The sequence below is a fragment of the Coccinella septempunctata genome, chromosome 2 (assembly GCF_907165205.1).
Source record: "Coccinella septempunctata chromosome 2, icCocSept1.1, whole genome shotgun sequence".
Lineage (NCBI taxonomy): Eukaryota > Metazoa > Arthropoda > Insecta > Coleoptera > Coccinellidae > Coccinella > Coccinella septempunctata.
The window spans coordinates 29,731,783-29,759,491 of NC_058190.1; the positions used below are offsets into that span (position 1 = coordinate 29,731,783).

General features: G+C 34.5%; 2 protein-coding genes across 13 annotated transcripts in view; one reads left to right on the forward strand and one right to left on the reverse strand.

Annotated features, from left to right (window-relative positions):
* Nucleotides 1-27,709, forward strand: part of LOC123308048 (transient receptor potential cation channel trpm) — a 285,453-nt gene that overhangs the window by 194,293 nt on the left and 63,451 nt on the right. For all 12 annotated transcript variants that reach the window (XM_044890584.1, XM_044890574.1, XM_044890579.1 and 9 more), the window contains 2 exons: nt 8,354-8,567; nt 11,645-11,804. In XM_044890584.1, the coding sequence (XP_044746519.1) occupies nt 8,354-8,567; nt 11,645-11,804 (374 nt within the window). The remainder of the gene's footprint in view (nt 1-8,353; nt 8,568-11,644; nt 11,805-27,709) is intronic.
* LOC123308050 lies at nt 16,997-18,101 on the reverse strand. The gene is made up of 2 exons (XM_044890587.1): nt 17,797-18,101; nt 16,997-17,743 (listed from the first exon to the last, which is right to left on the reverse strand). The coding sequence occupies exon 2, from the start codon at nt 17,572-17,574 to the stop codon at nt 17,248-17,250; it is 327 nt and encodes a 108-aa protein (XP_044746522.1). The 5' UTR covers nt 17,575-17,743; nt 17,797-18,101; the 3' UTR covers nt 16,997-17,247.

The following is a 27,709-nucleotide window of genomic DNA, read 5'->3' on the forward strand; positions in this document are numbered from 1 at the left end:
GAGCGAGAATTCACATCATTGATAATCTTCTTTAATAAACTTAACGGATAGTCGTTTTCTCTTAGTGTATCAGTTATCTTTCTTAGATTTTCTTCGTGAAACTGAAATCTAAAGAAAACTGTTCGGCTTTGGCAAAACATAGTAGAAATTCTTTACATATTTCTAACTTTTATGAAACGGAGGTCATTGGCAAGCAAACAAATTTGAAAAAATGATTGTTACATGAAATGATTGAAATCAGGAATGAATCAAATGTTGTTAATAGAGGAACTGACATCGATAATTTGAATACTGCATATTACTCTCTCATATCCATGATGAACATATTATCACCCTTGCTATGTATTCGGTTCATGTCTGGGTTCTTCTTTCACTTTCGCTGTCTTGCCGAGTAATGAATATGTTTATGCTAATAAGGTTGGTTCATTGTTGTATTGATGTAGCGTCTTGTTTGACAAAGAAGATCATACATTATTGTGGGTATTTTATGCTTTATTGTTATTTTATATTCTATACACGTCATATTTTGTTGACCGGCCTATTTTGGTTGATTTTTGAACTCCAACGCCCGTTGTTCATGCTTGTTTTCAAAATTGTATTCCCTTTGTTAATTAATTGTTATTATACCTACAACTTTCATGTTTTAATTGAGTCATAACACAAAGTTCTCTGCTTTCTCTTTTAGTGCCCTGAGGATGTTTATAATAATAAACGAAACGGCGGCCTATACATAATTGGTTTTCTTTATAATTAGACCTCAAAACCTGTCAACCTCTACTCCATTCGAAAAAATTCTGCTAGTTTTTGGTGAAAGAATGAGATATTCATAAAGGACCAACATACTGATTACTGATTACTGCATGATTGCTGGGTGTGTTGGACGGATAAACCCAAACCTGCCACTGCGACCAACGGTCTATTTTAGCACACAAGCATGCTCAAAGAGCTAGATCTCTCCCTCTAGTCCCATCATAAGGTTGAAAAATGAACTACAAGTATAATATCATCATAGGTATTTAGTTTGGCAGGATTGATGGGAATCTTATGAGTGAAAAACTACCTACCAATTTTCAGTAGGTATAGATTAACACTTCTTAAAATAAGTAGAAGAAGAATAGAAAATCTGGGAAAAAAGTTGTCGAAAAGTACTTGTTTTCCTCTCAAATATCATGGAGTTACCGTGTAATTTTCGAAATAAAATAATGAAAGGAGGATGGTCGGATTTTTCATTTCTTGTTTGGAAAATTCATGCTTCTCATATTGAACAATGCAGGTAGCTGATAATTTTTCGGTGCAATATTTATTATTTGAATTATAATGAACCACCTTCGCCCAAAATATAAATACGAATTCTGTTATATCTATTACTTATATTCATTGAATTTCAACTCCCATACAAACAATTAAATGCGAAAACAATGTATTCTTCACAAGATGGCAATTATTCGTTTTCCTTAGTATAATTGGAAGTGTTGATTCATCGTTTGTGCAAAAAATTTCTACATTTGCTCTGGATTTCCACCTCACTGGATATAGTGCTGCCTGAAAACACTGTCCCAAATTCTGTTGAACATTCTGATTCATTGAATACATTTTAGCGACTTCATGAAGAACACCTATTCGACAGCAATAAAAAAAAAACCTTTCGTATTGGTATGAATAACTGCAACTCTTCTTTTTGGCCCGTTTCGAGCACTGGATGTGATGGAAAGGAACGATGTAAAAGCTCGTCGAATCGACGTTTCCGAATGCATTTTATACCCGAATTACCATCCGATACCTTTTCGTTAGAATTTTATTGAATTGAAAGTATGTACTTCGAAAGCGCTACTTTAATTCGACGAGGCGTAGGATAGAGCCTCCGCAAATTTTAGTATCTCATATTCAAATCCATTCAATAATTGGACTGAGTTCGTTAAATTGGACTTAAAAAGTGCTGCGTATCTGTCTCTGAATTTACGACAACGTAATGAGGACGAATTCTGAAATGACAGTTGATTGAAGAGTTATGAGCTCCTATAGTTGCAAGAGCAAGAGCGTCCATTCTATCCTCTTTTATATTATGTATTTGGTTGATTGTCACAGAAATTGCGAAATACTGGTGAGATTTAAATCATTTTACCAGATCAGTGTTTCTGTAAGAGAAATTTACTACAATTTTACTACAATTTACTATTTTGTTGTAGGTACGCTATCAGTATCATATATCTTTAGGAATATACTATTATGCAAGCACATCGTTCTTGTGAGAAGAATTATTAAGGAAAATCCGGTAGATTTTAATTTCAAATGAAGGGTACAGAGGAAAAACCGGCTTCGTCACATTTTGTTGAATTCGGCTTTTTTAATGTGCAATTGATTCTTGTGGAGGAACGCATGGGTTGTTTGATCAACTATTCATCCAGTGGCGTAGCTTGCCTTAGAGGGGCCCTGTATAAAAAAGTGTTGTGGGGCCCTATGGAAGGGTGAAGTAAAAATAAAAGTAGCAAAAAATGTTCGATTAGTATCGAAATGATTATATGTACTTATAATTAAAAGTTCTAACTCATACTTGGTGCTGGGAGCGAAATAATTCACAAACAAATAACATACAAACGATATAAAATAATATACAAACAACATAAAATGATAAACAAATAATTAACAAAAAATACCAAAAATTAAAGGTAGGCTTTTTTAGCATTGATTTCAACAAATCTATTTATCAAATCAGCCATAGCTGATGACGATTTCAGTTTTTTAAGTTGTTCCCCCTCTATTGACAATAACGACATGTCTGATAGCCGTTCCTGTCCCATAAAAGTCCTCAGAGTTTTAATTTTGAAAAAATCCTTTCAGCGATTGCAGTTGTAACCGGAAGGGTCTAAAATAAAAGGCATGCAGTAATATCGTCCGGAAAACTGGATGCAAGGCTATTGAATTTTATCAGGACTAATTCTAAAAGTTCTTTGATGGCACGAATTTTCTGAATTTCAGATTTTAAGTATTCGTATCTATCTGAATGATCGATTCGGTGTAATGAACGGGATTTTGAAATGAATGGTTGTCTTAGCAGTTATTCTCAAAAATGCTATTGTAAAACCTGTAAGAGGTTTTGAATAACATTTTTTGGAATTTTTTGCTTACAGACATTCGGGGGCCCCTAAAACCTGGGGGCCCCGTATCACTGATACCGCTGATACCGCGGTAGCTACGCCCCTGTATTCATCTTTGTCAACTTTTCACAATGTTGTAGGTGTTTACGCTCAAGCACAGTAGAAAAAAAGATTCTTAAGCTCCTGAATTTTTGAAATTCCGATAATGAAATCTCTTTTTCCCCAGTTTGACTCTCAAACCTGTACAAAATTCACTACTACCATCATTAACTTGTTCCAGTCTTGTATAAATTCAAGGCGAATAACTCTTAACAGAGGAAATTGCGAATGATATTCAACCAATATAGGTTATAACAACTACTTCAAGTCTGCCCAGGACTACAGATGTCGGATATTTCATCGCGATTGTCAAAATTGATTAAATAAATAACAAGGGATCAAGGGAAAGGTTTTGAATACCCAAAAACATTTTTTCCAGCGAAAAACAAAAAATGACATTTTATGTACATACTTATTTCCGAACGAAAAATCGACTATTTTTAAAGGCGAGTACTTTTCGTCTGCATACACTTTTCGTCCGCAAACTCTTTTCGACTGGCTGTTCTTTACTAAGATACCAATACTAGATAGAGAGACGATTGAATCAATTTTGTGAATACGGAATTTTATAAAAACGCAGTAACTGTCATTCAACGAGTGAATTGGGTACGTGGTTTGAATGATAGTGTTCATTATAATCAAGAATGTATAGGGATAGCCATATGGATATCGGTAACACTACTCCAGGGGGAATTTGCTACCCAGATGAGACAAAAAACTCGGCAAAAAACTGTCTATAATGTCTCGCCTGCTTGCTAGCCTCGGCTGCGCCTCGGCCTGATGGACGCGCTAAAGGTGACCTAATATTCACAAGAATGGGTTAGGGTTAGACAAAGTGAGCCGTCTTTGATGTTGGAGAAACATTAGAATTATTTTACAAATTTTGTGTTCACTCATTTGTTTTTCTGAATTATGGGCTAGTATATATTGAATTTTTGTTTTGTTTTTTAGATCATCTGAGTTTATGGGTATTGACCTCCACTCTAATTGAATTTTCATCAATAATTAATGATTATATTGAAAAAAAAGTTAACATATTGAATTATTTCTTGAAATTAATATTGTGTTTATTAATTAATCAAGATGTCATGATATCCAGATAACTTATAAATTTAGCCATAGCATATGGTTAATAAAGTGTTCCAAATTGAGTGGACAATTGAAATAATCAATGAGAATATGATATTCAGACGTTTTAAACAGATTTAGTAAATCTATAAAGGTAACGATCCGAATCAAACTAGCTATCCACCATTGATGACCTCATCCCAAAGAAAGCCCAAAGAAAGACCGTCTCATCAAGGAAGAATAGATGCTGATCATGGTTTCTTTTGTTCGATCACGTCATCCTTGATGAGAACAGTTAAGGAATATCCTGACTATATTATGATATTAAGATAGTGTATATGCTCCACGTGTCTCTGATAATGAATTCATGCTTATCTGACAGTTTGCGCGGTGAGACTAGCCGTACGGAAGGATTAAAAATGGTAAAAAAAATTTTTTTTACAGCGTGTCAGATTTTTGGAGGATATGTTAATTGGACCCATAGGAAGCTACTTTTCAAGAGACTGACAATTTGGACGTGACGCAAGCTCACAGCGGTCCTTTGAAAATGTAAAAAAAATCGTTACTTGTATAATACATACTCGAGCGTGTCAGATTTTCATGCAGATGGTTAATCTCGGTGTTGTAGACGTGTTGACCCTTTAATCTGACACTAATCACAGGAGGGATTTTCTTGATCTGACACTTTGAAGATGATAAAAATGCTTTTTTTTCGAATATTCCACTGCCTGTACCTCTAATCGTTTTTGTATTCATTATGAAAGTTGTAGATAATAAAATTCTACACAACTTTTGTCTGAAGCAATTTTACATACTCTTAACCGTTCTTGAGTTAGAGGGCGATAAGGGCGAGGAGCTTAGCCACACATGCGAAAGGGCAAGGTCAATGTAGAATCCCAGTTTAATCTACATTCATCCAATTGTCAAAATGACAAGGTATTTTTATGATGACTGTTTTTCGAAATTAGTCCCGAAAATTTTAGTGTTTTCTCTGACTGAACCTTAGAATGTACTATTTTCCAACGAGTGAATTTTCGCTTCAGCATGTATCGCTAAACACCTCGCATTAATCGCCATATATCTCAAAAACGTTCGAACGTAGAAAAAATTGCTCAGGACAAAATTTGTACAAAATTTTATGCTCTACAACTTTTATAATGAATGCGAAAAAGATTTGAGGCCCAGGGGAGGAGATAATTCAAAAAACTGATTTTTGTGACCTTTATGTCTAATTTTTATTGTTTCGGCTTGATAAAACTGTCAGATTATATTTTTTCCGTTATCCTTGAATCATTAGCTTCAAAATAAGAAAAAACGCCACCGCGCTCGAGAATGTACACGTGACGATCTTTTTTTGCAACTGTGGCGCCCTCTCACACATTTTCGACACGATTAAATTGTCATATTAAGAGAATATATACTTTTCAACATGTAATTAACCACATATATCTTAATCTGACACGCTCGAGTATGTACAATGATCGTTTTTTGTACTATTCTGACAGGCTGTCCTAGACAATTCCCCCTATATACAGGTCTAATTTTTGGTAGAGGTACTCTACAGGGTCCAAGGTATATCCCCTTATATTAATCTGACACGCTCGAGTAAATCCCGAATTTCCCTCTTCGGCTCTCCAACTACTAACCACTATCAACATACTGGATATAATTAATAATGTACAGAGAAAAAACTTAATTATCATTCTCAACAACTTTGTGGGCAACCCTATATATTACAGTTCAGTTTATCACAAATATGTAGATTACTTACTTCTAAGTGATATCCGTCCGATTCTTCCAGGGGGATTAAAGAAATGTTTGCACCCCCTAAAGTGAGCAAATTGTTGTTGAATAATTTAATTCGTCCCTAGGCTTATTTGAGATGCTTGAGAGCAGACCCTCAATTATTCCCTACGAGCTACCTAAGAGCTCTGACCGTACTTAATGAGATCTAAGTAATGGGACAATAAAGAGACGGTTTGCGTTTAAATTCGATTTATTCGTTGGCGAGTTCCTGTACTCAACTACAAACATTGTTTGATCAATTAACACAAATTCATCTTTCAAGCTTTTTCAGTTATTTGTACAGGGTATCCCAAATTGCTTGATTTTGGCTGTTTCTGGTACTTCTAGACTAGATAGATAAAAACGTTGAAAAGTTTCCTGGTCTCGATTTTCGTGAAAAGTCCATTACTGAAAACCGTTTCACGATATCTTCATTTGTCTTGAAGATATGACCAAATTTTGATATTTTGTCGATATCGAAAATGTACCGTAACTTCTTTATTTACGAAAATATCTAAAAAGGTGGAAAAAACGTTATTTCAAATACGAAAGCATTATTTTTTGGTCTCATCATCCAAAAAAATTTGCTTTTCAAAAATATATGTATTGACAAACTTTCCGTTCATATAAGTTTGAAGTTATATGGACAGATGAGGTGAGGATCAATAGTGATGGGCTAATCAATTGACATAATGAACACTATTGGTCATACCAAAATGAAAATATTTGTAGAGAAATGAAAGATTTCTGGGACCTAAAATATATCAAGAAAATTTGGATACTCGGGCTTAGAGAATTTTGTTGAGGAGTATATTGACAATATTCCTCTCAGTGAATCTAGGTTGCTTTCTTATCAGCAGGATGACGCACCTGGCCATAATTCACAACGAACTAAAATCAAATTTAATAGTTTATTCGGGAATCAGTGGATGCGAAACCATGGTTCTATTGCCTAGCCAGCAAGATCACCAGACCTCAATCCTTTAGATTTCTTCGTGTGAGGATATGTTAAAAATGAAATTTTCAAGACTCCAGTCATGAATAGGGCTGATTTAGAGCAGAGAGTCAGGAACGCCATCAGAGACATTTCCTCAGTTGTGCTGTTGAATACAGTGAATTTTGCTAGAAAAAGAAGTTGAATTTGTTTACAGAGTAATGGAACTTTATTTGAAAACTTTTTATTAGTTATATCAAAATTTATCATATAAATTCTGCTCGATATTTATTCTAATGGAATCATGAATTACATAATTTTATTGGAGTTATAGGTGTTTCAGCAACAAATGAAATTAAATGAACGGAAAGTTTCAATGCGTATCATAGAGATGGAGATTTATTGGGAGTGAACAATTTTGTGGTCAATGGTTTCATAGAATTGCAAATGCAAATTTTACTAAAATGGTAATTTTACCTTGAGTAAGGTAACATATCGACATATGTATATATATTTTTGACAAGCTAATTTTTTTGGATGATATGAGACCAAAAAAAGATTGCATTCGTATTCAAAATAACGTTTCTTTTTCCACCCTTACTACAAGAAATAGAAAAAGTTGAATATGGAAACGTATTCCCAGTGAAAAAGTGCCTGTAAAAAGTTTTTACCGTTTCCAGATATTTTCGAAAATAAAGAAGTTAAGGCACATTTTCGAAATCGACAAAATATCAAAATCTAATCATATCTTCATGATAAATGAAGATATCGTAAAACGGTTCTCAGTAATGGACTTTTCACGAAAATCGAGCTAAAAATCAAATGAAATGCAGCTACTTGGTTATCCTGAAATTAAATGAACGAAAATGTCGTACAGATATGGTTACTAACTTTGTTTGAATTTCAACATGTAAAGTTGTTCAAATTCAAAAGCAGGGCTATTTCCCTTGGTCTCATAATTTCTCAAATTAAGATACCATCTATGTTTTAGAGAAATTCAAGTGTCTAGTACTTTTCCTCTACAAATTATAGTTCTTTGACCGACCAAGAGAATTGATTTCGACTCCGAATCGTTTAACATGATTTGGCGAAAATGATAGAGCTTTGTGCAAAATGATGAAGCTCTCGTTTCTGGAAACAATGGCCCTTAACCATGTCAATATGAATGGCTTAAATTGGCGGAAAAGTCAAGTGAAATATTTCCCAGAACACCATTTCAAATAATCTAAAATTTGTGTAAAATAACATAACCTATAATAATCTATGTGCTTCCAAACTCTTCGGTCCAAATAAAATCCTTCCTATAGACATATACTGCTGAAATAGATCATTCGATTTCAACTATTCCCTCAACGCTTCATCTTATTTTCAGTATATCCGTTTGGCTTACGATACCAAACCTGAGCACATCATACAGCTGATCACCAAAGAATGGAGTCTAGAGCTTCCAAAACTACTTATTTCTATTCAAGGTGGCAAAGCAAACTTCGAGCTGCAGCCGAAGCTGAAGAAAGTTTTACGCAAAGGTCTCCTGAAAGCAGCTAGGTCTACAGGGGCTTGGATTTTTACGGGTGGCACCAATACTGGTAAGTTACCCTTGACAATCTCAATCAACAATTTGGTGCAGGCTGCATAGCCGTACGTCAATATGAAAAATATCTAACAAAGATCGATTTTTCAATGTTTATCCGAGAAAAGGATTACTTAAAGCTTAAAGTCCATTCCACAGATTACAGAGATTCTCTGTAATCTGTGGTCCATTCAAGAATTATTGACACCCTATTAAGCCTTGAAAGTCCTGACGCAGCTTGATATGTTCAGCGCCAGTGTATCTTTTTGGATAGACATTGTTAAAACATTGTGTATCCAAAAAGATAAACCAAAAATCAAGTTTCAATTTTGGCTATGTGTATCGCGAATGCACATTTAGCATATTTTATATAGCGAATGAGCTCTGGCCTCTCCTATGATTTCCTCTTAAAGTGGAGTCTCGGTTGGATGATGGTTTTATGTGTCTTTTTTATATTGATTACCTACATGCTCATATTGAAGCAACATGTGATGTTTATAGAAAAAATGTTCAGCACAAACTATTACTATAGTTTTCAGTTAGTTTTTTATGAGAATTTTGGGTCAATTCAATCTGTTTCAAAAAGAGAATTCAGAAAAAACAGTGAATTTGGTATTAATCATACTAAGACAATGGATGAATTCTGGTCCAGCCATTTTGATTATTTTGAATAGAACTTTAAATTTTATGTTTGCCAGTAACTTATTGATTCAAATTATTCGTGATTTACATATTTAACGCCCCATGTAAAATTTGGTGTGTTATTATTCACATTTTTATTGCTCTGAACTGTGAATAAAGACTATTATGACTTAATCCTTGCAGCTTTCACACTCCTCTTCAGAGGAGCATTCACTTATCCCAAATATCTCGAATATCGAAAGGATTAAGCTCTGTTGGAGCCCTTTCCCGGTTTTTGGGCTCATGATGGTGGTCGGATCCTCGGCTTCTCGGCTGTCTATAGGCTTCTTGTTGTCGGTTGGATTCCTGATCTACCCGCACTTCTTGTCGGAGTAGATGTACTTTCGTTATGTACTCGCCACCCCCAGCAGTACCGAGTTCTGCTTGATTCAATAGATATTTTCGTCGAACTGAAGTTTCCTCTAATTCTCTGGTAGTTTCTTCGGTATGAGGCCTGTAGATGAAATGACAATAGGGATGGTCTTGAACCTTTTAACTTCCACTATCTCTGTATTTTGAAATCCTTTTAATCCAATGTGCCTATCCAGGTGGTAATTTTTTGGAACCGCCACGTCGAAGAATAGTAGGTAAATGCTCTGTTCTCATCCTCATTCAGCAATATGAGGTCAGGTCTATCGTGAGTTATTTCCCGCTCTGTGAGAACCATGCGATCCCAGTAGGGCTTGTGATGTTCATTTTCCAATACAGCTTTCGGATGGTAATTGTAATAGGTAACTTTTTTTGACCTTAAAAGTTAGTATTTTTTTTGTAAATTCTTGGTGTAAAATCTTGGCATTCCCGTTGATGATGAATGGTGTCATTTGTCGCACAGCCATAACGATAAGTATCGTCCGCCACTGAGGCGTTATATTTCATGTAGTTCCTTGTTGGAATCACCTGATCCTGGATGGCAAGGACGGCCCTCTGTCTCGGGAAACAACCTTCAGGAAATTAACCAGTTAACCAGTTCGACGCAGATATGATGACGTAATCATGGTTGACCTCGTTCTAGTGCCTTCCATGCAAAGGTTTGCCAGTCAGTTTCTGCATTTTGCTTGCTGCAGGATGCTCGACGGTTTTTATGTAGTCTTGTTTCAGCTTTTACTTTTACTTTTACCATCAGCTTCAGAGACTACTCGATGAAGTTCTGATGAAGCATCCTTGCTCAGGAAATATTGTCGAAGTCCCTCAATTTCCTGAGTCATAGGGTTGAACAAATCAACAATTCCTCTACCCCTAAAGGGTCATAGCAGCTCTGTTTCTTTTATTGGGCTTTTAGGGTGATGCTAATGATCATCAGCATTGTACTTATTTTTCTCTATAAGGCTGCTAAATCGGTGGTGGTCCAAGAGATGTTACCGTAGGTATTGATTGCTTTGGTCAGGTTCTTGCTAATTATCATTATCCTTCTTAATCTTCGACTGAACTTCTCCGTCAATTCTCTCTTCTTCTGGGTCTGATTGTCTAGACTGTTTGTTACCTAGATATTTACACATACCCCCTTCCTACAATGCTCCGATTTCCGCACCTTCCTTGAGTTTGAATGTACCGTTTACTATTTTACCTCTGGTCATATTGACAAGACGACATTTTTCCAGTCCGAAATTCATTTTTATATATTCGGAGAAACCTTTTACCATTTTCAGCAACTGTTGCATTTGGTTTTAAGTAGATGTAAGAAGTGATGAATCGTCCATGTAAAGGAGCTTCATCATATAGTTTTACTTCGGCTCTTGATGGCAAATCCATAGTCAGTAGAATTCAATCTACGAGACAAGGGATTCAGGGCTTTGCAGAACCACAGAAGGCTGAGCAAGTCTCCTTAGAAAATTCCACGTCTTATTGAAATAGGTCCAGTTGTGATGGCAATCTGCTGCTATCTGTAGACATATTATTATTTTTATTCTTTCAAATTCAATTAACCTGGAAATTTTTAGGTCAAATTACAAATCAAGATTTATTCTAATAAGAGCGAATATTAATTAATTTTCAATTCACACACTCCACATGATTTCCATTCTGATTAGAGATGATAAGTTTATACAATACAAAAAGGAGTACTGTACGGTGTACAGCACTCCAATTCAAGCGCCTAACGAGGCGCATCGGAAGAATGAAAAATTTATGGAAACAAACGTATCGTGATGAGATATCTCAAAGCGGCGTCCCAAGATCGCATAAGACTACCATCCTCCGCTCAAGAGATTCAGTGATAAGTTTATAGTTTATATATATATATATATATATATATATATATATATATATATATATATATATATATATATATATATATATATATATATATATATATATATATATATATATATATATATTATATATATATATATATATATATAAGATATATATTTGAATTCTTCAATGCTTGATACTAATTTTCTCATTTTTTTCTAGGTGTTACAAAGCACGTGGGTGATGTACTTCTACTTGAAAGATCTCAACGAACCGGTAGGGTTATAACGTTAGGTATAACCCCATGGGGAATAGTAGAAAATAACCAAGAACTCATAGGGCACAACAAAGAAGTTCCATATCATTCAATTTCTTCTCCAAGGTTGGTAAATAAATTTTCCACTTCTTACTGTATAATTTCTGGACTAGGCCAAAAATATATGAGATATGCGGGATTCTAACCTGAACAATAATATATACAAGCCTTTTCTGGCTTAATTAGCCATAAAACTGTGCCAAAAAATTTAATGTTTCGCAAGTAAACAAGCTATGGAAATGTAAACGTAAAAATGGTAGAGATCAATGATCACATAAATATGAGATCATTGATATGTATATCTACGTATTCATAACATTGTCATAAGTTTTGTAAGTTTTCATATCTGTATCTATGCATTTGAGTTGAAAATTTCTTTGCGAGCAAGCTCATTCAGAATTCAAGTAAAGCCCAAATCACACGTACTATTTTCCAACCACAAAACCATGGTCGGACTATCGCAGATATTAGTTGAAACAACTGCAAAATTTGGTCTTTGTGAGTGCTACGTGTTGTTCTCCGTGGTACAAATCAAAAGATTCCAGTCCAGATTCCAAGCAATTTTATTTTAATAAAGAACGCAATGTGCAACGTACAATGTACTTCCATTAACTTCACTGCTACTTCTACTCATCCACGCATGTCATAAAATGAGCACAGAATAATGAAATAATCACAAAAATAAGAATTGTTTTCTTTCTTCAACACTCCCTCCCAATTCTACATTTATGGTAAATTAAACTAAACTACAAAAAAACTTCTACAACATTCAACTTATTTCTAAGATAACTAAATTGAACATTTGGCAATGCTTTAGTAAACATGTCCGCTATTTGTTCATGACTTGGAACATATTCTAGTGTTACTTGATTGTTATTGACACATTCTCGAATGAAATGATATTTCACATCTATATGTTTAGTTCTTCGAGTCTCAAGGGTTGAAGCCATTTTTATACAGGGTTGATTATCCTCAAATACTTTTACAGGATATATTTCAAAATTTAAGATTTCTTTCAATAATTGGCTTACAAAAAGAACTTCTGTTAGACAAGATGACAACGCTACATACTCGGCTTCCGCACTTGATAATGATACAACAGACTGTTTTTGAGATCTCCAAAATATCACATTGTCATATAAGCTTAGAGTGAAACCTGAAATACTTTTTCTATCACAAATGTCATTCGCATAATCCGCATCTACATAAGCTGACAAAATATCTCGATTATTATTTTCTCTTTTTGATCTTTCGAATTTCAAGCCATAGTTTTTAGTATACTTCAAATATTTAAGTACATTTTTGAGATTTTTCCAATGCTCTAATCCATAACAATTTTGAAATCTACTGAAAAATGTTACTGAGAGACATATATCTGGACGACTACAAAGCATAAGATACATTAACGATCCTATCAGTTGTCTATATGGTAATTTACTACAATTATTTTCATCAATTTCAGGATATTTAAAGTTCAAATTCAATTTTGGCTGAATGGGGATTTTTGATGTCTTACAATCCTCCATATTAAAATATTTCAAAATTTGTTCAATCATATCCTTCTGATGTATGTAAATACAATTCTCACATTTTATAATGTTCAATCCCAAAAATTTTTGACATTTGCTATTTGTTAAATCGATCATCTCAAATTTATCCTGTAGTTCCCTTTTTAATTCAGATAACTCAGTTAAAGATTTGGATACAACTATCAAATCATCTACATGAATTAACAAGAATAAATTGTTGCGATAATACAAACATGGTTCAGATTTACATCTTTCAAAACCTGATTCTATTAAAAAATTATTCAGATGGTCATACCAGCATCTCGGAGACTGTTTTAAACCATACAATGCTCGTTTCAGCTTGCACACAGCTTGGCTGTCATCAACTCCTTCCAAACCTTGTGGGATCTGCATGTATACAGGTTCCTTGAGAAATCCATTTAAGAACGCACACTTAACGTCTAGTTGATGCAAGTGCATATCGTATTGAACACAAAGTGATAATAAAATTCGGACGCTGAGCATCCTTGCCACAGGTGCATAGATTTCTTCCTGAATTTCTGATTGCTTGAATCCTCTTGCAACCAAACGAGCTTTCCTTATTAATTTTCCATTCACTTCCTTCTTCTTGAAGATCCATTTTGAATCAATTATTTCCTCTCCTTCTGGTATTGGTACTATTTCCCATGTTTTGTTCTTTTCTAAAGATTTTAACTCTTCTTTAATGGCCTCTTTCCATCCTGTCTTTAGACATGCTTCCTCATAATCTTTCGGTACATCAGAAAAATTTCCAGCTACCAAAGCAGTCAGATGGGACATGTCATAGTCTTCATATCTTTTTGGCATATTAATTTTTCTCTTACTTCGATTTTCTTCTGTCTCTAAATTTTTCAAAGGTTCATCTGTATCTTTTTCATGAGTTTCTACATCATCCTGTATGTAAATATTGACGTCTTCTGGTTCTTTCTCTTCTTTACTGTGTTCATTGAATACTACATTCCTTGCGGTCACAATTTTTCCTTTTGCTGCATCCCATAGGCGATATCCGTTGTCAGTATATCCTACAAAAATTAATTTTTTGCTTTTTGAATCCAACTTACCGGTTCTATCTTCCTTAGGTATATGCATGTAAGCATCACAACCAAATACCCTTATTTTATCCATATTTGGTATTCTATTATACCATATTTCAGCTGGAGTCTTTTTACATGTTATCGTAGAGGTTTCTGTTCGATTAATTAAATAAATAGCTGTCCCAACAGCCTCTTCCCAGAATTCTTTGGATAGTTTTGCATCATATATTAGACATCTTGCCTTTTCCATAATGGTTCTATTCATGCGCTCAGCAACGCCATTCTGCTGAGGTGTATGACTGACTGTATACTGTATGTGAATTCCTTTTTCCGAACAGAAGTTTTTCATTTCCTTCGAAATATACTCTCCTCCATTATCACACCTGAGTCTTTCCATTCTTCTTCCAAATTTGTTTTCAATCATGGCAATATAGCATTTAAATTTGTCGTATACTTCATACTTGTTCATTAGGAAGTAGCATACTGTAAAATGAGAAAAATGATCAATAAATGTGACAAAATATCTTTTACCACTGTGAGATGTAGGATTGATTGGTCCACAGACATCTGTTGAAACAACTTCCAATAAAAATTTTGCCTTTCTGTCTTCCAAAATGTCTTTGTATGGCTTCTGGCATTGTTTCCCTTGCAGGCATACCTCACAGATAGATTTACTTGGATACTTTGATGAATGACCCATTCTTCGATGCCATATATTTTGTTCGGTATCTATCAAATTTGCTTCATAACCAATAAGATTTAATTTTAGAATATATAAATTGCCAAAAAGTTTTCCTTCAACCAAAGTTCCTTTTGATGAATTTATTTTAACAATTCCATTTTTGAAGTTGACTTCAAATCCCTTTTCCTCGATTCTTCTTACCGACAATAGATTGTGTGAAAGTTTTGAGCATACTAGTACATTATCTTGAGTGTTATTGTCCTTCCTTCCTGTGTTAAAACTTTCAAGTCACCTTCTCTTCGAGCTTCCACTGTTTCTCCTAGTTTAGCAACTTGAATACTGTGATATACATCCTTCACATTTATTAGATGCTTTTCCAGTGCTTGACATATCAAATGGTTTGATGCACCACTGTCAATAATGAACTTTATCATTACATCATCATGATTTGCTTTCTCATAATTTTCACTCGAGGTAATGAAAGCAATCTCTTCTTCTTTTGCTACATGACATTCATTTCTATTTTTATTTCTAGTACATTCCGACCTCTTATGTCCTTTCAAACCACAATTATAACATTTGAATGGAAAATTGCCTTGTGTATTGTTGTTGGTTTTATTCTCGGTTTTACTATACCTATTTCTGTGACCAGTGTTCTTTTTCCAACCAAGAAATGTTTGTGGAGAATCACTATTATTGTTAGTTTCCTTCTTCTGTCTTCCCTCTTCATTCAGAAGTTTGTTTTTAACTAGATCTAAGGTTATTCCTGCGGGGTTTTGAGTGAATAGAATGTCAATTGCTGTGACCACTGGTTGGTATGATTCCGGCATAGCAGACAACAGCTGTGTTACCACTTCTGTGGTTTCTATCGTACCACCACAACTTTTTATTTCCATTATAGTCTTTTCAAATTCTATAATGAAGTCGTTCAAGGATTGTTTTTCTAAAAACTTCATATTCCTCAATTTACTTTGACATTGCACCAAATTACTTATTCCTTTTCGGGAGTACGTTCCTTGCAACTCTGACATTATTTCCTTCGCATATTTCTTGCTTTTTATCATGTCCAGTATGTTATCCGCAAGACATTGTACTATTATGTTCCTCGCTTTCGTATCTTTCTTCTTGAATTCTGCCAATCTCGTCGCATCACTTGGGGGTTCCATTTCCAGGGCTTCCAAAACTTCATAATGCTCCAATAGTAGTCTTATTCGAAATTCCCAGTTGGAAAATGAGTTTCCATCGAACGGCTTCACATTTATCAGAGCACTAGGAGTGGCCATCTTGGTGTTCCAGAACTTTCTGTCGTGGGGTCGATTGGGCTATTTACCTTTTCAGATATTGTTTTCCACTTTTGATTTATAACTGGCTTACTGGGCCCATAACCTGTTGTTCTCCGTGGTACAAATCAAAAGATTCCAGTCCAGATTCCAAGCAATTTTATTTTAATAAAGAACGCAATGTGCAACGTACAATGTACTTCCATTAACTTCACTGCTACTTCTACTCATCCACGCATGTCATAAAATGAGCACAGAATAATGAAATAATCACAAAAATAAGAATTGTTTTCTTTCTTCAACACTACGATGTCATAGACATAACCCCTTTGTGTTCAGTCTATGGTTACCCTACTCATCACAAGCAAAGATTATAGAGAATATATCTATAATCTTTGATCACAAGCTTACGACAGCTTTTCGTTGCGTTGTCAGCGGAAAGTGGTAGGAGTAGGTTAAGCCCTGTTTTATTAATTAAGGTTAAGCCTAACACGGTAATTGATAGGAGTGGTTCTATTTCCCAGTGGGTGTTGGACCCCTGCAAAGTCTTGTACCTGTTGTGACACGCATACCCGAAGAGCCCCTGAAATTCCAACGCCCGGAGTTTATTGCCTCTTTGGTAGTTACGCCCCTGACTAGTGTCGATGAAAGAGAAGAAGTTTAATCCTATTCTTGTAGTCCTTCATGAATCTGTTATGAATAGAAACAGCAAATCTGTGCTCAAAAATGTTTTATGTCCACTTTTGTTTCATGGTTACAATGAAATATTTCTTCTGTTGCTTCTGTTTTCTTTTTCTTACATTTTCTTGCTTCTAAAACATTCTTCGCTCTCTTTATCCGGATAGATTCGTTCTTGAAATTTTCTTACAAACCTTGAAGCGCTTCAATCCTCAAGTCTCAAAAGCTATTCCACTTTCCACATTTTTTCTGACCATTCTTTTCGTAATTTCGACAATTCGATAAAGTTCAGAGGGTGTTAGAAGGGGTTTCTGTTAAGACTGTGCATTCCATTACATCGAATCCGCTTATATTCCAATCCTGATCGATGCCATTAGTGTAATCTTTTGAGAACTCGGATTGTAAGGCCACAAGGACAAGCCTCAAGTACCCACTTCTTTGTGGGAACCACTTCAAAGCCAGAACTCTCATCAAGATCCTGCACTCTTTTTCCAAACCGTTGTTCTTCAATTCAACCGACATGGGTACTAAAATCTTTATGTCCCTAGGATGTATCTTTATGATCTCTCGCTGCGTCCTGGTCAGTTTTTTCGTCATGTCTTCGATCAACTTCATTCGCGCTGGTGGTGTGAGTAGACCTTCGAATTCAGCCACTTTGTTACTGTTGATTATTTCAGTTATTCTACAAACAGCGTGCGTCGATCCATATATGAAAGCTCCTTCTGAAAAAGAAGGGTCCCATACCCTTCGTAAGTACTTAAATTTTATTTTCGTCTTGAGCCATCTGAAAACGTCGGGAAAATAAATAAGGTCGGGAGTTCTAGGCACCGAGCATACTCTGCTCAAACGGATATTTCTGCTTATCATTAGGTCAGATATTTTGTTCGGCTTCAGTAGTGTCCCTAGATAGTTTGTTGTGGGAGCTAGAGGGTTTGTTGTCCGAGGTTTATGCATTATTGATCTGATTGGAAGTGGTCTCCTGTAGAATGTTGAATTTTGTATGAGTCTTAAGGAATTGTAAAAGCCATTCCATATGAGAGATCGTGAATGGAGAATGGCTCTCGAAATATTATTCATTATTTTCTTAGTTTTTCATGCACTGGAAATTTTGATGATGAATGATGGTTGACGCGAAATGTCGATGTGACGGGTTTACTGTTTCCATAAAAAAATTACCGTTTTCATAGAAAAACTTCGAAGAAAAAATCAGCTGAGTCTACATTTGCTATCGTCCAAACAAAGCCTTAAAGTAATGATCCCATTGAAAATTTTTCAAGCTCTCGCGATATAATTTTCACAGCTAATGTGCATAATCGAACTCTTATGCGTAATATCCAGACATTATATTTATAAATTACGAGTGAATTTGGTCAAGGTGATTTATTAAGCCTAATTTATCATTTTATAATACTAGCTAAATGAGTTTGGTCAATGTGATTAATGAAGCCATACTAATTACTTTTTTCAGCCACCACACACTATAAAACGTCATTCTTCGTTAATTAACCTCACCCAAAATGAGCGACGACTGCACAAGATATGAAATATATGAAATATTTCAATTCAGGATTGACTATTGGAATTCGCTATACATACTTCCTTAGTTGTAAACTCATTCGGTCAATTTGAAGATCTATCTAATTGGCCTAAGCACCGTGATCTGAAAGGAGAGTGTGATAAAAGCACTTATTGTTCCTAATATCAATAGAATAGGTGAAGGTATCAGTCACAAGGAACTATTTATGTATAATTTATTCAGCAGCAACGTTTCGGGAAATTTATTCCCTTCCTCAGGCTAAAAACAATTTTACCTAAATTAGTAATGGGTAGCATGAGATCTGATATATGAACTAACTTCAAAATTACTCCTAACAAACAACACAATATAGAACAAACACACAGGTTCACCCTGTATTACAATTGAAAAAACAAACAATCAACATTCGAAACCGGAACATAAAAAACCGAGAAGGAAATTGCACCAGCTCACCTTGTGAATAAGAAATTACGATGTGAATCATTTGAAAAAATTCAAATTCGTGGAGAAAATAAAAATTACAATTTTTTTTCATTTCGGGGATCCAAACAAACTCTCTGACGTATCGGTCGCAGGTTCATCCATTCGAATGTAATACAGAACTGCACCAGATGGAAAATGATATGTCATGAAAATTATAATTTTATTTCTTTAATCAGATTCGAATATACGATGTTCAATGAACCTATATCAGACCGCGCATTGATTGAATTCGGGTGTCTCTTAATGAAAAGCATCTCTTTGAAATTAAGTTTGAACCAATTGTTCTCCCTGGTCAGAATTTTCGCGTCATCAAAATCAAACTGATGTCCCTCAGACATGGCATGCTGTGAAAGCGCAGTTGTGTTGGATTGTTTCATGCAATCTGATTGATGTTGTTTAATCCTAGTACCAAAATACTGTCTAGTTTGTCCGATATATGTACCTGTACAATCTTTACAATTGACTTTGTAAACCAAACCCGATTGCCTGTAATCTGGATCCTTGTCCTTAAGTTGGGAAAATAGTTTTCTCACGGTCTTATTATAATGTGAGACGATAATTGATGAAGAATTCCTCATAACTTTTATCAACCTCTGGCTTAATTTGGAGAGTGTTATACTCAACGGAATTTCATGAAATTTATTAATTTGAGATTATTCTCTATTTGAAATAATCTGGAAGATCATAAAAGCTTCTTTCCTTTCGAGGTTGAAGGAAATTTACAGGACTAATTATTCAAGCTTCGCTTGATCTGAGTAAAGAAATTTCACAGTGTTTTCACGAAAGCATGCTGAATATATGTTCGAGTTTCCATCTTAATTTTCCCTATTTTCAATGAAAACCCAGTGAAACCATATTATGTCTTCTATCGAATTACGATTCTACCATGTCCTATGAACTATATGTAAAATTGTCCGTTTCCGAGTAACTTTTTGATAATACACAGAATAGCACAATGAGTGAAAATTCATAATTTCCAGTCAAAGGTATTTATGTATATTCTAAAATATTTATAACTTTGGTCAATATTATGAATAAGGACTGGTGGTGCTTGTCTTTCTCCTCGGCTTGACGATCTCTCTCCCTCTCCTTCTGCACTGGATCCGTATCTAGTGTACTTAAGGTGGATTCATACAGCGTTCCTAAGAACTAATACCTAAGAAAGTAACTAACTAATCTAATTGGCAGATGGCCGTAAAGTCAACGACATCTGTCGATTATGTATATTATTTCTTTCTTAGGACTACAGTGTTAACATTCATTTTCTCTGTACAGAGTGGGCAAAATTGGTGATACCTGAACTACAACTTTTTCAACCCAGCGAAATAGAGGAAAATGCATGGCACATTACGGTCGTCTTTTTTCGAGAAACTAATAATGCCATCAACAGCATTCCTCTATCTTCTTTTGTTTTCGAGCTATAGGTCAAAATCAAAATTTCAAGTTTGGTCATTATCTCCGTTTCTGTTCAAGCTGGGATGTTGAAATGAAAACATTATAGAGTCACTTTTTTTATAGCAATCCAGTGACGTACTATATTTTTCCCAACAGGTATATTTGCTGAGCTATATAATGAAGATGTGTTTTTTCTTATGAAAACAGTAGCTTAAAATGACTCAGAAATACTGAGGACGATGTATGATATATTTCTCAAACGGTAAAAAAATGGCTATTCTTTCTAAGCCATTTTAAACTACTGTTTTCATGAGAAAAAACACAACTTGATGTTATAGCTCAGCAAATAAACCTGTTCGAAAAAAACATAGAACGCCACTGGATTGCTATCAAACAAGTGTTTCCATAATGTTTTTATTTCAACATCCCAGCACAAACAGAAACAGAGGTAATGACCAATGTTGAAATCGCCCAAATTTAAATTTTTGCCTATAACTCATAAACGTGGAAAAAACACGACATGAATGACACTTTTATTTTCCTCTATCTTGTTGGGTTAGGAAGTTGTAGTTCAGGTATCATCAATTTTGCCCAGCCTGTACATATGATTTCGGTATTGCGAAAATAACATATATTTTTGCCAAATGATAATACTTTCCTTACTGGGAACAAGCGCGCCTCAAAGTAATGAGAAAATATTCCGTCGAGGAAAAAAATTCAAGTTGATTCTATATGTATAGCTTAGAATATAGAACTATTCTATGTTCTAAGATGTATAGGAATACATACATACATACTTCGACAACGTCGAATGAGAAAAGTCAGGGGCATCCAAATTTCATAATTTTCTGAACTTGAAGTATTAAGTTCACATCTCTGTCATTGTATATTCGTACTGAAAATTTTCAATAGCTAATGTGTAAAGTGGTGGCATAAAATTACAGTCGCTTTGTCATAGCCTTATGCCAAGAAGCACTCGATTCCAGAAAACATTCCTAAGTTACAGGAAGCGGAAATTCGTAAATAATCCCGGGTTTTCTAAAAGAACAAGACGTTTCCTCTCAAATATTGCATTAGCGGTTACTGTTAAGAGGTTTCCGTCCACAGGAGGTTCTAATGAATTATTTCCTCACCTTATTCTATCCCGTTTTATGAAAGCTCCACTTGACGAGGTATACCGAGTGCAATTTTCATTTATGCAGAAACTGTTATGTTTGTTAAGCTGGCGTACTCAGAAAATTTCACGAACTTCAGCCGTACATTCCTGGGAAAGGCGAAGAAAATATCGTTTTGTTGGTATTCGCTCAAAGTCGTTCGTCGAATTGAAAAGTTTGTATGTCTGCCGCATTCGATAAAGTTTAATTTGATCTTTAACTTGGGATATTTTTACTGTTCTTAAGAACTTTATAATTCGCATGCAATGATATTTTGAAACAGCATTTCATAATTCTAAATCTATTCCACGAATCAGAAAGAAAAAACTGAGAACGGAATTATATGGTTTTCACTAACATGAAGTGTTTGTGTTTAATCACGACATGTGTTTCGCTACCACAATAGTATCTTGAGATGGGTGATGATAAACAATTTAATTTCACTGACTCAAATTGTTCAATATGTGCAGAAATTACGAATAACCGATTATAATATCTGGTGAGCATTGATTTAAAATGAACAAAATCTGTAAAAATTAAGGAAAATATTGGACTTAATCAAGAATTATTATGACCAACACTTCTTGCAGTTGATGAATTTATTGATATTGTTGATCACTCAATCATACCTGGAATGCTGCAAAACGTTGATAACAAAATTGAAGAAAAGTTTGATTACCTACAACAAATTCCCAACAATAGCTGTCACATCTGAAACACCCTGTTTATTTTAATATTTGTGAATATAACTTCCAATTACACATTAATTTATGCTCAATTGATAAAATTACAAGAAACTAATTTCTTGTAGAAGTATTCTGTTTTTTGTGGTCCGTATGTGCGTTAATAGTGTAATAATAATGTAGTATCAATTGTGGATTGATTGTCACAAGTACAACGTGCCTTCAAAAGACTTACTCTAACTAGAACGGTGTGTTGGTTAAACGAAGGTTTAACTCAACAATAAATTGTTAACCGTCGCCGAGCTTTGCAAAATATAGCTAGTAAAACCATCGAACTGATAAAGCTGCATATACTCATGGAGGTGGAAGAGCCAGAGCTAAACACGTCGCACGAGATCGGCTAATGCGGTTAACAGCACAACGGAATCCGTTCTTTACGGAATCCCGAATTATTAGCTCATTATAGCAAGCTACTAGTAGGATAGTTACTGCTTAAACAATCCGGAATATGTAGCATAACTTCAATTTGAGGGCAAGAATATCTACAGATACTCGCGATTGAGTAGGGAGCAGCAGCATGTTAGAACATGAGAACTGAATCTGTTCATTCTGTTCACGGATGGGTTCAAACACAGCCTTCTCTCTAGACGGCTGTGGTTCAAATTTCGTCTATAAGAGTCAAACGGACGAATGTGTGGTGAGAACGGAGTCAACGGTGTAATGATTAATATGATTATTCAATGACGCACCCAATTATTTGCCATGGCTACTCGGGAACAGTAGGGGGAATGAGTGACTCTGTATTTCTGGAATATTTCTTTTCTGGCAATTCTCACATGATAGATAATACAATATTTTCTATGTCATGAGACATACTTGGCCAATAAAGTGATTCTTTTGCTTTTAAAGTACACTTTGCAACTTTGCAATTCCCAAATGACTCAAATGAATCAGATTTAAAATATCTTCTCTCAAAGATTCTGGCACAAGCAAGCAGTTTCTTTTATAAATTATCTCATCAATAATAACTAATTCTGACCTAACATTATAAAATAATTTTGTCGTATATTCACATTTAGCTTTAGAATTCGGCCATCCGTCTTTTATATATTTTCCAATATCTTACAGCGTTACATGTCTTCGAGTTTCTTCTTTGAACTTTTTTTAAGTATTTTGATGATATTGGAAAATATTTCTTCAAATAATTAACTTTTGCCTCATACTCATTATCTAAAATGTTTGTATCGTCTTTCTATATACATATTGATATTGATGATGATGATATTGATAGTGGACATAATTAGTTTTTTTGGACTAATTAAAATCTGCATGCAATTGAAGAAAATGAATGGAATTTTAGAACCACTTCAGTTTCAACGTTTTCTGCCCTTTGGAAAACAATCAAATAAGGTTCCTTATTTATGACGAGTCGAATGCTTGTGAATTTTTTGCGCATTAATGTATGCTCCGCCACTACAGGAGTGCTAATTTGATCATTTTGTATAAATATGTAATTTAATCCAAACGTCGTGTCAGTTCGTATTTTTTGAGTTTATATTATTGGAGTTTTTTATAAATCCATAAGTAGTAAGTAATTCAGTATCAGAGACTCCATGAGGATATATAAGGTGAGTCTTTGACTCGTACAAATATTTTAACAGTTGATTCTTGAGGTCAAAAGGAACACGTCCAACTTATCTTCAAGAGTTGGGTTCTTTAAATTTTTGGTATTTTTATGGTACGTAATGGTCATAATGAGAAAACTGGAAGACGTGGGTAATATCTTCTGTTCGAGAAAGATTCATCAAATAAATGAAAAACTATATTCCGATATTCATTTCATTCGATGAAATCGTTTATGAGATAGACCTAAAACTTTTTTTATGGTTTCTCAACAGCCTGTAAACTTTAAACCGAGCCGATCCGGCAAAAATAGTAAAGAAAAAGACTGTTTCTTTTGACCTCAAAAATTTACTGTTAAAATGCCTATTTGTACGGGTCCAAGACTCACCCTATATAGAGTTTCATATGTAACAGAAATCACAAAGACATTACATTAGTAAATTGCTCTCAAGTAACACCACACTTATTTCAAAATAGGTACTTTCGAAATAGTACATTTTAAGTGGGTGGAACTTCGAGATCTGTATATTAGTTACCCATGCTACCTGTAGAAAAGCATTGATAATATTTTCGACATTCAACTTCATGCAACAAATTTCTGCTTTGCTTCATTGGGAAATAAACGGTGTCCTAGAATTCTTTATCTGTAATTTCTTTCGAAAAAAAGTGGAATAAATCGAAAATCGCTGAGATAGACATTAGAAATGCTGAATGGAATCAACTCAAGGTTCACATTTACCTTCGAGAACGTTGAAATATACAGGGTATACCATTTGAGGAACCAATGTTTATGTCTGTTGTCAGTAGAAGCAGCTGGAGCTCAAAATATTTCAAATCGATAGAACAGCTCCAACTATTCATGTAACCAAATTTCCAGTACAATGATACGTTGTGTTTTCCTAAAACGCGCAATAGTCTATCCATCCAACGAAGGACTCCCTGTTTACGAATTTGCAAACAATAGATGTACCCCTCTAATTAAAAATTCACTGTTCTCTGCGTTTCCCGGAAAAACTGATACCTACACAAATATCCGGTTGGACTGTTTCATGTTGGTCACCCGACTGAACATTCAATTGTGGATACCTCTATACCTCTATACCTCTATACCTCTATAAAAAATTCTCGTTCACCCTACAAACTCTGCAGTACAACTTATTAAACTTGGATACTTTTTTACGTTTTCCCATTTCTAATATGTCTAAGTAGTAAGCAGTTTTCCCTAGCGCTATCAATCTCAAAACGGATTCATTATAAACGCATAAACTCGGCCCAACTTCTATAAATCATGTTTCTCAGCATTCATCATAATTAATCCAATACTTTGCCCAGGAAATGACTGTAGAATCCAATCAATTAATAACTCCTGAGAAGCTGAATGACGTTTCTAAACTTGGAGCGAGATGACTAAAGAGAATTCCGAGCATAAAAGAGAAAATAAATTGCGGATTCTATTATATTTTTCTTCCCTCCTTTTCTGAACCTAACCGAATGCACTCTACATCGTGGACGATAGAAACGTATTTTTTTACTTTTGAAGGAATATTTCACCTCAGGTTTTTAACTTACTTGAGAAATAATTTAGAATAATTCACGTTTTTCCAGGTCTCTTATTTTCAAATGTGTTCCCTGCTTCAACCCAGGAATGCGAATAAGAAATGACCTACTTTATTTCGAATACGAAACATTGCTCATGCCTAGCTGATATACAGGATGATTCATTGGGAAATACGCATATAATCAGGAGAGATGAAGGACAGCGAGTTGCTTCAAAATAACCTATATTGTATGGGTCTACCATTCTTTGTGGTTACAAGATACATGCTGATTCACAAATTTCTCCATTTTTTCAATTAATTTTAACTTATGAACCACTCTTTACATTTTTGTGATATTTGATGTTTTTTGTCAGGAGTGCTATCGATTAACATAATTAAAAAGTCTCATTCCAGTCCTGGCTCTGAAAAATTTTGTGTGTAGATTTCGAGTCGAAACAACATCTTGTATATAAACATTTTGAAATTTATTCATTCACAAATTTTGAAAGAGCATGGGAAAAATAAGTGAGATTAAATATATTTGGTGTTTCCGCATACAACTTTTTCACTTGTTAGCTTCAGTCAAAACTACAGGGCATGTCGAGTATTTCGGACAAATTTTATAATCTATGACCAACATTCAAACACATTTTATGCGTAATTTGATCATCACATTGCGCCCTATTTGGGGAAAATTATAAGAGAGCAAATTCGCTCATTTTGAAGAAAACATAGCTTTATTTTAAACAAGAATAATGTTGCAACAAATCTACATTTCGAATTTTAAAGGTTGAACATCTTAACATTTTTTTAGCTAGAACAAGAGTAAGATAATCTCTCAACTATTCTTATGTATTACTGATGAAAATGCTAAAATAAAGCATTGTATATGTATTGTGAATATATTAAATAGTTGGTACTGGTTCATTTATAAACCTTAAGACCTTAAGAGGAGTTTATACCACAGGGCTTTCTCGCCATCCGTATAAGTCGTAAAGGGGGAAAGACTACCAGAGATGTTGCCAGAACACTTGAACGATAAGTAGAAGTTACGAATATTACAATAGTTTATAGTTTCCTTTTTCGTCGAAAAGATGGCAGCACTTAACGAAGGTCTTTTTTCAATTCAACCAGGATACGAATTGTTGCCAATGGCGAAACTTTTCGAGAAATGTTTTCATGTGTAAATTCATAGAAGAGATAATTTCACCTTGGAAAGTTAATAACATGAATGAATATTTGTTTTTCAATGAAAAATTTTTTTTATTTTTTTTCCGTTCGACGAATAAAAAAAAATTCTGACTTTCCGAGATGACGAACTGATTCTATTGAATTAAAATGAAAACCCCATATAAATAAGTGGTTTCTGACGTAAGATATTCATTTTCTCTTTTTGAACTGACCACTATAACGATTTGCTACCCCAAATACGGAAATGTGCCATATCTTTGAGCAACAGCCTGTATTACTGATACAGTTGAAAAATACAAATAACCACGCGAGGGGCAATATTAAAAATATAGAATAATGTTCAGTTATTCCTGAATTTCAGCGTAATTTTGGTATAAATCACCATTAAAAGTTTTGCAATATATACAGAAATGAATCGCCGATGTCACCCCGCTGTTATTTTTATCGAAATATGTTGAAAAACCTTCGAAAAAAGATTGTGAAAACAAGTTTTTTAGACACTTATGTTCAACTTTTTTTCTCATGAAAACCCAAATAAATTGGAAAAAAAAGAGACTGGGTAACATCAAAACATCCTTTTTTCAACCCACTTGAAAAAAAATCAAGGCTTCACGTGAAAAGATTCTTGAGGTATTACTTCCCTTCAAGTGAATTATTCACTTAACTAATCAATACGTACAAAAAGCCCTGTTGTATTATTATTTTCACCGAGAATATCAGAAGAGTGAGGAAATGATCATACTACGCTAACTGAAAAGATATTAGAAGCGTATAAAGAAAATTGATCGGTTCCAGGGGGCAAGAGCTCAAGAGGGGTCTACACCGTTTCAGTGGTCAGTTCAAAAAGAGAAAATGAAAATCTTACGTCAGAAACTACTAATTTATATGGGGTTCTCATTATACTTAAATTCAATCAGTTCGTCATCTCGGAAAGTCAGAAATTTTTTTCATTGAAGAACGAATATTCATTCATGTTATTTACTTTCCGAGGTGAAATTATCTCTTCTATGAATTTCCATGTGGAAGAATTTCTCGAAAAGTCTCACCATTGGCTACAATTCGTATCCTCGTGAAATTAAAAAAAAACGTTCTTCAACTACTACCATCATTTGGACAAAAGTGGAAACTATTGTGATATTCGTAACT